The sequence below is a fragment of the Gymnoscopelus microlampas genome, assembly GCF_963454915.1.
Source record: "Gymnoscopelus microlampas genome assembly, chromosome: 3".
Taxonomy (NCBI): Eukaryota; Metazoa; Chordata; class Actinopteri; order Myctophiformes; family Myctophidae; genus Gymnoscopelus; species Gymnoscopelus microlampas.
In genome coordinates, this window is record NC_139940.1 from 3,909,758 (window position 1) to 3,926,282 (window position 16,525).

General features: G+C 41.8%; 1 protein-coding gene across 1 annotated transcript; it reads right to left on the minus strand.

Moving 5' to 3' along the window:
* Positions 1-5,124: 5,124 nt before the first annotated feature.
* On the minus strand, positions 5,125-11,472 carry LOC311039207 (urokinase plasminogen activator surface receptor-like; the record flags this gene model as incomplete). Its single annotated transcript, XM_084048874.1, has 5 exons — positions 11,434-11,472; positions 9,858-9,974; positions 6,310-6,452; positions 5,530-5,634; positions 5,125-5,336 (listed from the first exon to the last, which is right to left on the minus strand). Exons 2-5 carry the CDS (start codon positions 9,863-9,865, stop codon positions 5,125-5,127), a joined length of 468 nt encoding a protein of 155 aa, XP_083905000.1. The 5' UTR covers positions 9,866-9,974; positions 11,434-11,472.
* Between the last annotated feature and the right edge of the window lie 5,053 nt (positions 11,473-16,525).

Consider the following 16,525-nt stretch of genomic DNA (forward strand, 5'->3'; position numbering starts at 1 on the left):
ACTAAAATGTTTGAAAATAGCTATAAGCTATATAGATCTATAAGCTCACAAGCTTGTAGATCGGCTATTTTCAAATAGCCTATGTATAAAATAGGGCTAAAGTGGTTAATGTATATTTCATAATATCATAATTTGTATCTGAAAAGTAAAAAATAAATGCCTCTGAGATGTAGTGGAGTAGAAGGAAAAGTATAGAAAATTGGAAATACTCCAGTAAAGTAAAAAAATACCTCAACATTGTTCTTAAGTACAGTACTTGAGTACATAGTTATTTTCCACCACTGCACAGGTTCAAGCAGAGAGAGCCTCACTGTAGTACATGGGTTTACCAGGTTCCAAGCAGGTGGACGTCATTCTAGCCACGCCCATGGAAACATGTCACCTCCTCCTGAGTGTGTTGGAGGAGGTGCAGCTAGACAAAAGGTGTTCTGTGTGTTCTGTTCTGTTCTGTTCATTTACAAATGATACGCATGCTGCCTGCACCTAACACAGGCAAGGGAAACACGCACGCACGCGCGCGCGCACACACACACACACACACACACACACACACACACACACACACAGAGAGAGAGAGGCAATGAAATGTACACCACTTTGCCCTCAGGACGTTGGCTTCCATTATTTCAGCAACAATTCAAAGCATAACTGTAAAAAAAACTAAAAGAAAGTCCCCGGCACTTTTCCATCCAAAGTGACGCCCTTGGCTTATATATTACAAATGAGTCAGAATGTGTCCTATAGGCTACAGCCTCCTGCTGTAATGATAAACATGTTGTTTAGAATAGCAGGGCTGTCACGATTACTACTATACTATATTGCATACTATATTATATTATATTATTGCAGTAATGTGATATATAGTGATATTTATGTACTATTTTGTACTCATTCTTGTTATTGTTTTCTTCTCTGTATTTATTTTCAGAACCACATACTCCCATTGACCCATGGTCATATTCACACTCAATGCCTGTATCAATCATCCACCTGCATGTATGTGCCTGTACCATACCTGGAGTGCTGATTTTGACTGCACATTTTGATTTAGTTTTAATCATGTTCTAGTCATCTGAAATGTTTTAGTTTATGTCTAGTTTTATTCGACTAAATATAAGATTTTTGTAGACTAAATCTACAGTTGATTTAGTCGACTAAAATGTATTTTGGCGGTGCCTTGATGGTAATCGTAATGGCTGATTTTACACGGGTTGCGTGCGGAAAATAGCCGATCTACAGGCTCACTGCGACAAGCTTGTAGATCTGCTATTTTCAGAGCGCAACACCCGAGCGCAACCAAACACAAAATGACTTGTCGTTTAGTTCTACTGGATCTCTTCTCCACTCGTCCCTCACTAACATTTTAGTCCAGTTTGTATTTGTTGACGAAATTGTCAATATATTAAGTCTTAGTTTTAGTCATCTTAGCTTAGCTTTTATTTTGTTTTTATTTTGTTTTCGTCAGTGAAAAAAGGTAGTCGACAAACATTTTTAGTCATAGTTTAACAAATAATTGCGATTAACAATGTAATTGTGTTTTTGGCGTTTGAACATTGGAACATGTGAATACAATTTAAAGGTTTTGTTTGGTTTTTAGGCTTCATGATCACAAATTGCACTGAGCAGATATGACAAATAACTTAAAGGTAGGGTAAGTGATATTTTTGGGTTAAAACAAAAAGTATTTTGTTAAAAGGTTAAAGCACTATATTGTGATAGTAATCATTGCTATAGAGTGTTTGTTCAGTAACAGGGGTCTCCCTGTCTCTTCAGCTCTTTAATAAACAGAAAATACATTTTCCGGTTGGTGTCAAAATCTCTTTTTAAGCTTAAATTTTATTGTGTTCCAGTTCCAATTTTGTTTGCTCATTTCTTAGTGTCATCACTTCCAATTTCACTTGTTTAATCTATATCCTGATTGAGTTCTCTGTCCTGATTGGATACACTTGGAAATGAAACAACCTGAAACGAAAATGCATTTTCTGTTTTATAAAGAGCTGGAGAGACAAGGAGACTCCTTATACTGAACAAACACTCTATAGCAATGAGTACTATCACAATATAGAGCTATTTAACACTTATTTTAACCAAAGAAAATCACTTACCCTACCTTTTAAATAATATACAAAGAAATGACTGACGCATTTAATAATATACTTTCAAGAAAATGTAAAAAGCTGATCTATAAGCGTGTTACTGTGTCGTATATAGACGTAGATTAAGCATAGTTTGTTTTGCGGGATGCCAGACACTTATGTCAGCCTATCTGGTGACAGCACGGACGTCAGTGTTGATTTTGACAGCACATTGTGATTTAGTTCTAGTCATAGTCTTTTGAATAACATTCCACATAGTTTTAGTCACATTTTAGTCAATGAATGTTTTTCTCTAGTTTTAGTCGACTAAATATCATAAGATTATAGTCGACTAAATCTACACTTGATTTAGTCGACTAGAATGTGTTTTGGCGGTGCCTTGATGGCGTCCTAATGACTGATTTTACACTTGGTTGCGTGCTGAAAATAGCAGATCTACAAGCTCACAACGCGTCGCGCTGCGACGCGTTGTGAGCTTGTAGATCTGCTATTTTCAGAGCGCAACGCCGAGCGCAACCAAACATAAAATGACTTGTCTTTTAGTTCTACTGGATCTCTTCTCCACTCGTCCCTCACTGACATTTTAGTCTAGTTTTTATTTGTTGTCGAAATTGTAAACATATTTAGTCTTAGTTGTAGTAACCATAGCTTAGTTTTTATTTAGTTTTCGTCAGAGAAAAAAGGTAGTCGACAAACGTCATAGTTTTTTCGTCATAGTTTTAGTCGACGAAATCAACACGAAATTATGTCATGGACATGATGAGGTTTCCACCCGACAGAGACGATGTGAATAACACGTCACCATTCAAAGACAAAGTAACACATTTACTCAAGTAGCCTACTGTACTTACTTACAAACAATTTCAAGGTATTTCTTTGACTTTACTTGAGAATTCCTATTTCTTGATTCTTCACTTAACCCCTGCTCATTTTGCTAGGATTGGATGGCTTAGGGTTGAGGACAGAGTACAGCAACTTGCTATGGGCCTGGTCCTCAAGATACACCACAACATTGGGATCCCCCTGTATTTGTCAAAATACTTTCAAAACGTTAATGAAGTCCACGATCATAACACCAGAGATGCAGCTCCACGAATCATGTTCAACCCAGATTTGGCTCAACAAAGGGAATGAACTCGTTCTCATGCTATTCAAAAAAATGTGGAATGCCCTACCAAAAGGAGTAAAGGAGTGTAAAACCCTACTCACTTTCAAAACTGCCCTTAAGATACACCTTCAGGAGGCTGCAATTCTAAAATGGCCCCTGTCTAAGTCTTAACCTATAAAATGTGTTGTTATACTCCACCCTACATTTCATTTCAAGGTAGATTTCAACATTTATTGCAACACATGGAATACAGTTAAACTTTGCGTTATTAATGGCTCCGCTCTTGGGATCTTCCCCAAATGTTTGCTTAAGCAGCATGCTGAGCAACATCTGGGATCGCTATAAGCTAATTCCTCCAGCTATACAAAGAGCGGGCCTTAATACAGTAACAGATTGACTTGAGTCAGCACACATAAAATCACAATTGCATTTGAACCCCTCTGGGTCCTAGAGGCGGTTCCAGGGGGTCCCCGGCCAAATGATTGATAGTTACCGGAACCAATTGGGCCCTTATGGATCTGTAACTCAGACACCATTTGTACTCTCAGAGTTAGATTAACACTAACAGTGTAAATTAAGGAGTCCCAGAGGTCAAAATGGTATCAAAATGGGGGTCTGTGTATCAATTTTCTTAAACAAAAATAAGAAATACATCGCATCGCTACGCGTTGTGAGCTCATTGTCACTAGTATTTTCACTAGTTTGGGTCCCGGGATGACACTGGTTTTAGATGGGCACTGAGAGCATCTCAATCTACTGTATCTACAACATGTGACACACAAGTTATAGACATGTGTTTTCTTGTCTTGCATCCGTACATTCATACCTGTTTCAACCTGGCATCCCTATTTCGGGGGCATGTCATTACGGGCGAAAAACAAACAAACATTTTTTCAAAATAGTGAAAATAATGGCTCTACAACAATGGCTGAGCACTTAAACCCTATTTTTCAAATATGGTTTAACTGCCAGTGTTACATTTAACATGTGCTCATACAGTAGATGATATTACACAAAAATGGGTCAGAGAATAAGATTCGTTCTGATATCCCTACCGGCAACCCAAATCTGTTGGCCTGTCCACACTGGAACCAGATTGGTTTGATTAAGTCTGAACAGCAAAATACAAAACAAACAAAAAAAACATAGAAATACATTTTTGTGAATGAGATTTGATATGTCTGTGGCCCTTTTCTGCCTCAAATATGGAGATCTGTATAGCTGTCTCTGTCCATGTCCCTACAAGCACTACACTTTGCATTGCGATGCGTTTTGAGCTTGTAGATCGGCTTTTTTCACTTGGGCAATTTCTGAAAATGTTTAGATTTTTTTTGGGGGGGTCCTTACACCAATGCATTGATAATAAAAAAGAAAATGTACTTTTTGTACTTAATCATCATCTGTTTTTACGTCCGTAGACTCCTGTCCAGGACAGGCTTCAGACGCGTCTCCTGCGGGAGACTTTCTCTAAGGAAGTACTCCAGTACTTTAACTCCAAATATGACCAACAACCAGCTTTCACGTGTAGTTGAGTGATATTTGGCCAGCAGTACTTTTACTCAAGTACTGGCGATTGAGTACTTTATCCACTACTGCTGTCTTGGCAACCGTAAGCCCTTACACTACCGGGGAAAGTAATAATAATAATAATAATAATAATAATAATAACACACCAATATATTACTTTACTGCCCAACACAGTCACACAGAAGTAAGGGCTGCTCGGTTTTCAGGGGAAAGTTGCTTTTTACAAACACCCATTATTCTAATAGAATGTGTGTGAGAGGGAAGCAGGGCCTTGTTATGGAAGGAAAATAATAGGCGTGGATATTGTTACCAGGCGTAGAGAAAGCAGAATGAGGTCGAGCATTGATCCACCACCCCAGAACAACACGGTGCTGTCCTGAAGTGGTGTGGCTGTCATTTGAACAGGAACACGGCGGACAGCATGGCGGCGGTCACATGTAGCGTCACGCTGACTCGCCCGCCGCCGCCGTTGCAGAGGTTCCCCTCGCAGCAGCTGACGTCGCCCGTCGTGCCGCCTCCCATCAGCGCCGCCGCCGCGCCCGTCGACATGCACACCGCCTGCGACGCACAGCCCTTTAAGGGGATCTTCATGTTGCCCACCTCGGCTGTGTGTGTGAGAAGAGAGAGAAAACACGAGTCAGTGTGAAACGCTTGGGTTTCTCGAAAGTTTGGTGCCGTCCGTGGCACCCTATAGGGCAGGGTTTCTCAAGTCCAGGGGTGCCGCAGAGTAGTTTGATGATATTTGGAATAGCCAAAGAAATGTTAAATGCGTGCCCGGATTGAACGTGTTAATCTCACCAGAGACACAGTAGTTCTCGTCTCCCAGACAGTGCAGAACGTTCTCACAGTCCTCAGAGTCACAGTAGAAACACCTCCTTCCATTGGGCCTGGAGTCATTTAGGACTGGAAAGGAGACACCAGAGACACGTTATGATGCATGTCTGTGCATTTACACACTCTTACAGTACAATAAAACAAAAAAACATTGGGGGGGGGGGGGGGGGGGGGTACCAGGGGGTCCCCCGGCAAAATGAGTTAATAAAAGCGTCACAATCATTTTAACCCCTTTATCCATATTGTATTACTTTGACTATTCAAAAATAGCAGATACACAAGCACTGTGTGCCGCGCTATGAGCTTGTAGATCTTTTTTTTTTGTATATATATCGTGAAAATTTGTGCAACTCTTTGAATATATGTTTTTTAAAGCGAACATTTGGAACTCAAAATCTGTGCTTCTGGGGGTCCCTGGAACAATATATGGGGGTCCGCGGCCAAATACATATCATTTTTGGGGTCCTTGACATGAAAACCACTGCAATAAAATATATCATTGCTGTCGGGTAGTTTAACTTTTTGAGTTTTTTCCATAAATTAATTCATACTACAGCGTCACACAAAAGCATGTAAGGTAGCAGATCCACAAGTTTGAAATGCAGTGCGAAGGAACACCTTTTTCGAGCTCGTAGATCTGCTACTGTACTTTTGCTGTTTTTGAATGTGAATCCTGAAAGGTAACAGTTACATATGACATAGTAACATATGAGGTTTCCACCCGACAGAGACGTTAGAACCTACCTGGGATGTTCTGTGAGTTGCAGAGCTCAGTGGAACAGCACTGGCTGTTGACGAAGGTTCTGCTGATGCCATAGTTGACTGAGGCTGTGATGCACTGAAGAGGAGTCACACACGCTGTTAGGCTCACATCTGCCATCTGGATGCTACCTGAACACAATACATACACACATCTGTATCACATCTGGATTCAACCTGAACACAATACACACACATCTGTATCACATCTGGATTCAACCCGAACACAATACATACACATTTGTATCACATCTTGATTCCACCTGAACACAATACACACACATCTGTATCACATCTGGGTGCCACCTGAACACAATACACACACATCTGTATCACATCTGTATTCCACCTGAACACAATACACACACATCTGTATCACATCTGGGTGCCACCTGAACACAATACACACACATCTGTGTCACATCTGGAATCCATCTACATACACAACCAGTGTTCTGTTACTGTAGCAGAATACTTTTTTGGGTAACGGAGAAACCTAACGCATGAGTTTTGCAATTACAGTACTCGGTTACTTAGTTACCTTTTCCAAAATAATGGTGTTACTTTGTTACATTTAAAACCAATATTTCCCCGTTCTTTCTGTTGCCACAAAGGAAAAGGAAAATCCATCCGATACGCATGTGCGCTGTTTCCTGATATATCACGAGCTCGTCTCTGTCAACGGAGACTTGCACGGATGTAACACGAAAATCGGTGACCGGGCCGGCAGTCTGTGGTGATTGCGCAAACATTCTATTCAATGGGTCACCGCTTTTGGTGTGACGCGGCTGACGGTATCACTAGTCTTGTTTACATTAATTTGTCGCACATGGCAGAGATTGAGAGAAGACAGAGAGGTTGCCCTTTAGTGCGGTCGTGGAAGTATTCACTCTATTTTTGGATTTATTGGTGAAAGGAGGAGAACATCAAACAGCTCCACAACACTGGTGGTCACTCCGCTAGGCTGCACTCTTGATTTTATGTTTACCAAACGTCCTCACTGAGGGGTTTTAGTCGTTGGTAACGCAAAAATGATCTGACGAGTTACTTTTCTCACAAGGTAATCCTGTAACGTGACAGAACACTTTTTAATGGCAGTAATCCTGTAACGTTGCAAGTTACTTTTTAAAGTAGTGTTACCCAACACTGCACACAACACACATCTGCATCACATCTAGATTCCACTTAAACACACACACACACACACACACACACACACACACACACACACACACACACACACACGCTTGTAGATCTTCCATTTAAAGAAAACATTGACATAACATATTTTCAGATGGGGGTCCGCGAACAAATACATATTCATTTGGAGGGTCCTTCACTGCATGAAAACATTTGAGAACCACTGAGGCAAGCCCAAATAAGCAACTACACTTTAGAAACAATCCCCCAAAAATGCAACCCGCAACTACTAATAATATTGTTTACAAGCGACACTTATAACTACAATAAAAATGTGTTTCGCTAAATTAGACCTGTTGGTGGCGCTATAAAAGGCCAATGTGAAAAGGATGGCATTTCTTCCTCTGCCTAGTGGGAATGTGCGTTCAAAGTTGAAAACGGACCAATCCTGCAAACTTTGGAAACCAATCTTAACCAATCAGGATGGACTATGGAAAATCGGACACATCCGTGTTGATCACATGACCATAGAGATACTGTGCACCGATGTGTGTGATGTTTGGACAAAATCTGTAGGAGTAATATAAAAGAATCGGCCTCCTGGTGGCGCTATAACAGGCCAATCTGAACAATTTGGGGCCTTTCGGCCTGGCGGAGACAATAAGCTGACATGATAAGCTGAGACAATAAGCAGACATGATAAGCTGAGACAATAAGCAGACATGGCAACAATGGTGCTGGTGTATAACCAAGCAGCATGTGTTATGTTCTGATGGGACACTGTGTCCTACTGCGCTATGGTTCTGATACATTGTAACATGTGCTCTACTGTGTTTATGATACATTGTAACATGTGCTCTACTGTGTTTATGATACATTGTAACATGTGCGTACAATGCATGATGTCATCACTCTCGTAGATGCCACACGTGCCAGCTGCTCTAAACATCTTCCCACAGGTATGCGTATAGTGTAATAGGTATAGTGTTTCTATAGACCTTTACTGTACATGTCTATGGGTACGGGTATGGGTATAGTGTTCCTATAGACCTACAGTATACTGTGCATGTCTACTGTAGCAGCATGTGAAACATTGGCGGTGAACCTTTCTTTGAAGATATTTAAAGAAAGGTTCGGATTATATGACTCACCGTGGTGGAAAGTACTGTAACTAACCAAGTACTGCAGCTGAGACCGATTTGTTTGTCTTTACTTTAGTATTCCAATTTACTTATACCTGCGTCCCCAACCAGGAGGTTGAAAATGAACGACTATTGATGCAAAATAAATCTGTCACGATATTCACATAAATAATAATCTGACTAATTACACGATGACCCCAGGCTACAACACTGATGATCGTCCCAGGTGCATCCATGTGATTTTTTTCTTTATTAGGTACTCTATTTATAGTGGCTCATAGGAATAGACTACGTGACAACCAGGAATAGTTTGGTGACCACAGGAGAGACTGTTGACAGCCAGAATGTAGACGGCATCCTGGGAGCAGTATGGGTTGGCGCCCTCAGCATGTGTCTTCCGTGAGGAAGAAGCCCAACAAATCCACGGTGAGGCCTTTAAGGAGGGCCATTCAAGCAAGCCGCAAGTGGAGCCTGCAGTACCACCACGGCCCAAGAAACCATCACGCCAGAAGGAAATGTTTGGATCGGGGGGGAGTCTGGTGCCACGCTCATGGTCCTGGACCTGGTAAGACGAAGGAGGAGCCCGGCCAGGAGGCCATCCACAGAGCCTAGTCCCTCCATGTGCCAGAGCCTCTCCTCTCCCCCAGTCCCGGCAGAGTAGTTCCGGTTCTTTCCCTAAGTTCTTTCCCTAAGAGGACTGACCGCGGGTAGCTACTGGGACGTAAGTCGGGGCTTGATCAACCCTGGCTGGGTCACCTGGGCGAGGGTGTATGTTGTGGCGAGACCCGAAACACCCGATGACCCCAGGCTACAACACTGATGATACGTCCCAGGTGCATCCATGTGATGTTTTTTCTTTATTAGGACTGGGGTTGAGGAATACGAGAAAATAGGCCTATGTTAGAAAATAAATATTCTTTACCTACAGATTTTTTTTTTATCAATATCATCACAATTGCACTGTCTGTCCGTGACTAATACATGTATTATGTTCTGATGGGCCCGCCATATGACCCCCATCCCACACTGAATTCTAAATAGATTTCTGTCATTAACATTCTCTGTAATCTGTTAAGCCTGATTGTTCACTCCTTGAGTCAGACAGACAGACAGACAGACAGACAGACAGACAGAAAGGCAGGCAGGCAGGCAGGCAGGCAGGCAGGCAGGCAGGCAGGCAGGCAGGCAGGCAGGCAGGCAGACAGACAGACAGACAGACAGACAGACAGACAGACAGAATAGACATGTGACCTACCCATGTATGACGTCAGTCTGGTGACTCCACACAGGTTGGACGCTGGACATTCCAGCTGTTTGTCCACACAGGTTCCTGAATGTCCATGAGTGCACTGGAAACATGTCAGCGTGCTTCCTGCATGAGAGAACACAATATGTCAATGTGCCACATCTATATCACTGGAAACACGAGTGTGCTGCTGGCTGTATGACAAAACCACAACAAAACCACCTTAACCACATGGGGAAAAGGAGGGAATCCTGCTCAACAAGGTACATTGTCCCGGTAAACTAAATGCCTGCTATTCTTAGTAAAGTGGACCTGAGTTTCAACCGTACTTTTTCCCCTTTACACCAAATATCTTCAAGATCGGTTATTTTGGGCTGTTGTTCGCCCCAGACTATTGATGCCGGGGTTCAATGGAATTGAATTGACATCCTTATTGACAATGCTCATATTATTTAAAAAGACAAATAAGGGGGAAAAACAGCATACAAAAATAAACAAAACAGTGTGTGTGTGTGCGCACACACGGACTGTGCACCCAAACACACGTGGCATGTGTGCCATGTGGAGGGAGGAGTGCATTGTTGTTCTGTTGCCGGGCAAGATTAATGCAAGTTTAAAATAAAAGGACAGCAATACAAATACATTTATATATTATCAATTGATTTAAGACATATTTTACTTGACTAAAAGGGATGGTTGTAATTAGGTCCTGCTGCTATTCATCCAGCTCTTTATAGACTTAAAGGAAACTATTCCGATTGTCATGTTAATATTGTTCTAATACGTACAGTGAATTAAGTACTAGTAATACGTCTAGACATTGCTCTCCCTTAATGTCCCTAACTCCTTCATGTCAAGATTTATAGCAAAAACAGGAGCAGAGCAGAAAAACAGTGTAAATATTCCCACGCATTGAGTTGCAGATTATACTCTTAAAGTAGTAGTAGTTCACCCCCCCAAAAAATACTTATTTTCTATCAATTACACACCCCATGGAAACTTGAATTCATGGAGATTGTTTAGTTTTTGTAGCATTCCCGATTCAATAATTTGATGACCAGGTGGCTGGTCAGTAGGAGACTCAATTGAGTCTCAAAATTATTGGCTTAGGAATGCAACAAAACACAAAGAATCTCCATGAATTCAACGCTTCGTGGGTGTGTGTAATTGATAGAAAATAATTCATTTCATGGGTGAACTACTCCTTTAACCAATTAAGACCTGAAGCCGATTCTACAAATGCCTTCTAAATCCCAACAGTATTCTGAAAAACCTATGTATCTATATCAGTGGTTCTCAAACGTTTTCATGTCAAGGACCCCCAAAATGATATGTATTTGGCCGCCCGCCGACCCCCATCTCAAAATATTTTGTTCCAGGGACCCCCCCAGAAGCAAATATTTGAGTTAAAAGTGTGTTCGCATACTATAATCATTACAGTCATGTTTACACTAATTCTACAATTCTACATCTGTTGCAGACAGACAACAACGCGCTCATGATAGAAGCGAACATAAAACAGAACAATGCTTTTGCATTGTTGGTCCTATCAAAGCCAGAAGGGTTTGCGCTGAGAAGAACTTGCCTTTGGTGAGAAACGTACTCCACAGGATCAGCGTAACCAGATGCATTGTGACGAGGCCTGAATGGAGGCGAACTGACTGACCCAAGGGCTCCCTGACACACACCTTTATAACTGTAAACACTGAGGGGGGCGTGGCTACCTGACACACACCTTTATAACTGTAAACACTGAGGGGGGCGTGGCTACCTGACACACGCCTTTATAACTGTATACACTGAGGGGGGGTGTGGCCTCCAGTGGCGGAAAGTACTGGAGGTCTTGTGGAGGGAGGGAGTAGAAAGCATACAGTAAAGACACCTCTTCAGCTCACATATAATATGCTAAAAAAGTACTTTAGCTATTATTGACTTTGAATCCTGAAAAGTAGTTTCGGACATAATAAGGTTTCCACCCAACAGACACAATATGTTAATTGTACATACAGTACGCTGAGATGTATTTATTTATTATAATAATAATACATTTTATATTGCTCTTTTCATTTACAGGGAATCCCAGAGTTTCAATCATGGAAGGTTAAAAGCAGGGTTTAAAAACAAACGTGCTTAAACAACAATCCAACACGAAAATGCCTTCCGAAATAAAAATGTTTTTAGGCCTATTTTAAAGGGGTCCAGGGTCTGCGGTGATCTCATATCGATTGGAAGGCCGTTCCACAGGCGCGGTGCTGCAGAGCCAGTCAGTGTGTGTTGACCGCATAATCCACATATAAGGTATAGACTGACACTGGTATAATCTGTAAGTAGGTCCATGAGGAAGATCGAGCAAGACAAAAAAAAAGTCAAGTCACTTGTCCCTGGTATAATCCACAGGTAGGTTTAAGGAACAGCTAAATCCGAGTGCATTTTCGAGGAAAATGCATGTGTACAGCGTGCAAAGTGAAATTGTTGACTTTCTCAGTGAACAGAAAATGACTGTGTTGAATTCCAAAAAGGTTCATTACTCCCTCTAGTGTCAGATTTACCTTCCTGCTATTTGTCTTCAACTCACTCACTCACTCACTCACTCACTCACTCACTCACTTAAGGCCTTTGCACACAGGGTGCGATTAGTCAATCCGTTTTTAACCGCATGCGAAAAAACGCACAAATCGAACTGGGTTCGATTGAAAAAAAAAAACGCATTGCGGCATTGCATCGCCGCACAGGGTGTGCATGAGGTCATTCAATTCAATTCAATTCAATTTTATTAAAGTGTCAAATCACAACAAGTTGTCTCAAGACACTTTACATGTAGAGAAGAGACCCAACATCCCACCCTGAGCAAGCAATTTTGCGACAGTGGCAACGAAAAACTCCCTCTTAATTCAACAGGAAGAAACGTCAGGCAGACCCTAGGCTCTAGGGCGGGGGCCTTCTGCCTCGACCGTGTTGGGGGAAAGAAGAGAGAGAGAAAGGGAGAGACAGAGGAGAGACAGAAAGAGATACAGTGCAAGCAGTAACAATAACAATAATAGCAAATATAATAGTGTAAGATACTAGCATATGATAGTATAATATAGTACAGCAATAGTGTGTATGCAGTATATAATGGAATAATATAAAAATGTTTAAGATAATATAATATGCGGTATAGTGTAGTGTAGTAGAAGTCCACGGTCGTGTCCAGGTCGTGCTCCATGGAGAGAGGCCCGGTCCGGTCCGCAGTCACAGTCTTGAGCCGCAGCTGGGGGTCCGTAGTAACAGTCCATAGACTCCATGGAGAGGCCCAGGCCCGGTCCGCAGTCACAGTCTTGAGCCGCAGCTGGGGGTCCATAGTAATAGTCCATGGACCTGCGACGTGGGTGGTAGAAGAAACTCCGGGGAACGAGTCCCCGGTTGTAGAATTAGTGGCAGGCCTTACTAGAGCGTGAATCCGTACAGGGTTAATTACGATTGTACCAATGGGACACAAACCCACACAACCAAAGGGAGGACGGGAAGAGAGAGGACGAGGGGAGAGAGGAGAAAGGGGAAGGTGGGGGAGAGAGGATGACTATAGGGGGACTGAGTCTATAATAATAATAATAATAATAATAAAACTTTATTTGTATAGCACTTATTTAAACAAAGTTACAAAGTGCTTGAACAGTCAGAAGAGCAATCAAAACAATGCAGATAATGAATTAACAGTGATATATACATTTACAGTAAAACAGAGCAATAATCAACAACATTTATCTCAAGTTAAAAAGGCCATTCTGTAAAAATGGGTTTTTAACAGGGATTTAAAACTCGTTAATGACCTGGTTAATCTTAGTTCTTCTGGTAGGCTTTTCCAGAGTATAGGGGCCTTTATAGAAAAGGCCCGACCGCCTTTGGTCACCAACTTAGCAGTACGAAATTCCAATAGACCCTGGCCAGAGGATCTAAGGGTGCGATCTAAGGGTGCGGCCAGAGGATCTAAGGGTGCGACCTGGCACATAAGGTTACACTTCGGCTATATACACTTCGGCTATAGGCTTTATCATAGAGAAAGGTTTTTAGTCTAGTTTTAAATATACAGAGTGTGTCTGCTTTACGGACTGAGACTGGGAGAAGGTTCCACAGCTGAGGTGCTTGAAACTTAAATGCTCTACCTCCTGTTCTAGTTTTTTGGGGGTTTACTGGAACCGTAAGCATTTTTTCATACTGTGGACGCAGTGGTGTTCTGGCTGGTTTACGGGGCTCGATGAGTTCTTTGAGATATACTGGTGCCTGTCCGTTGAGAGCCTTGTATGTGAGGAGGAGAACTTTAAACTCTATTCTGTATTTAACCGGGAGCCAGTGCAAAGAGGCCAATGAAGGAGTGATATGATCTCTTCTTCTGGTTCCTGTCAGTATGCGCGCAGCGGCATTCTGGACAAGCTGCAGGCTATTTAGGAGAACCATGTGTTCATTTAAAAAATGATATTGTCCGTTTTTTTCCGTGCGGAAAACGCACCCTGTCTGCAAAGGCCTTCACTCACTCACTCACTCACTCACTCACTCACTCACCCACTCACTCACTCACTCACTCTCTCACACACACACACACACACACACACACACACACACACACACACACACACACACACACACACACACACACACACACACACACACACACACACACACACACACACACACACACACACACACACACACACACACACACACACTAATTAACCACACACCATGGCTGATAAATTGTTACCAAGCGACTATCATAAAATGTTGTTTAATCTTTATATCACAGACTGCTGAGTGTCAGAGCTGTAGATGCACTATGGTCAGCCTTATCATTGAATGAACACTTTATTCCACAGTGAGCTCAGTGATGTCAGCAAACCATTACAATCTGATGTGATATCTGTGTATCTGTGTACAGAATAGGGCTGTAACAATACCGAATCCAGCGGCCCATATTGAACCGAAACGGCCCATACTGAACCCAAATGCCCCATACTGAACCAAAACGTTCCAAACTGAACCACCATACCGAACCTAACGGCCCATACCGAACCCACCTAACGGCCCATACCGAACCCACCTAACGGCCCATACCGAACCCAGCGGCCAATACAGAATCCAAAGGCCCATACCAAACCCAAATGCCCCATACTGAACCCAACGGCCCAAAGTGAATAACTGCACAAAAAAATTACAATACAGGGCGCCTGCTGGTCTAGCGGTCCAGGTGCATATCACAAATGCTGGTATTCCAGTATGACAGCATGTTGCGGGTTCGACTCCCGACCCCGACGATCTTTGCTGTGTGTCACTCCCCCATCTCTCTCCCCATGTCCTGTCAGCCCACTATCTTATCAATAAAGGTAGAAAAAGCCTCCAAAAATATATTTTAAAAAATACTAAAATACGGTTTCCACACCTACATATGAAGCTGGTGCACCATACCCATTCACAACAACGTTCAGTGGAGTGTTGGGGAAGAGGAGCGTTCGTTTTTCTTACCTCGACCTCCCAAATAATGAACAGTGAAATAGCTTCTATAATGTTTATCTAAATGTTTTTAGCCACTTTGAAAGGAATGTGCAATGAAAAAATGTAGTATGCGGTAAATGCAGCGGCATTTTATGTGTTACTTCTTTCACCGTACCGTACCAAATAAAATACAAAATTAAGAACTGTGCCTTCAAAACCAAAATACCTACCGAGCTGAAATGTGTACGTACCGTCACGCCCCTACAGTAAACTGACACTTCTGACTGACTATTTCCGCTGTTAATCATACAACAAAGTTTATAGGGCTTAAGAGGTGGTATAGAGATGATGAGTGGTTGATATCAGGGCACACTACTTCCTCATATTACTTCCTTATCACCACATTATTGTGAAATATTAGGTGTGGATCGACATCGCGTTGAAGCACAGCTTACTCCTTCACACATACAGAACCTGAATACTACACTGTCTACACACATGGACATGACAGTGGGGATCTTTTTCTTCCTGGCATTGCTTTCGGGTGAGAACCTTTCAATAACATAAAGTATTTACACACTGATTGTTTTATTTTTTTGTAAAGGATAAAATACATGTTATATTGTTTGACGAGATAAGATGACCGACATATTTCCAATTCATTTAACCTGCTGTTACAATGAACTTTCAGACTCTTCTCTTTTGTAATGTGATGGAATAAATGGCCAGCAATGCGTTTTTTTTAATGGATGATAGATTGATTTAATACTTTATTAACAGTTTTCAAAGTACTATTTTACAATGATCGCTAGAAGGATAACACAAAAAGCCCATACAAGGGCTTGTTTCCATCGTGCTCCTGTATGTTCATATGCAAACTCTCAACTGCTTGAATACATATTTATGTGAAGGTTTTATAATAAAGGAAAGATGTTGCATTCATGCAATGGTTCTCAACATGGGGTCCGGGGAGCACCAGGGGTCAAAATGGAGCCTTATTCTGTAGGTCAGAAAGTGTAATGGACCCTTAAGGGTCATTTTACGGTTGTTGTTTACTCTGGTTGGTTGTTGATTGTTTTAAAGTGGATCACAATGGGGAACACAGCTTTTTGTGATTTACCCCATTTTAAACTGTTGCCAATAGATTATTCTATTCTATTCTATTCTATTCTATAGAGCAGTGGTTCTCCACCTTTTCAGACCGCAA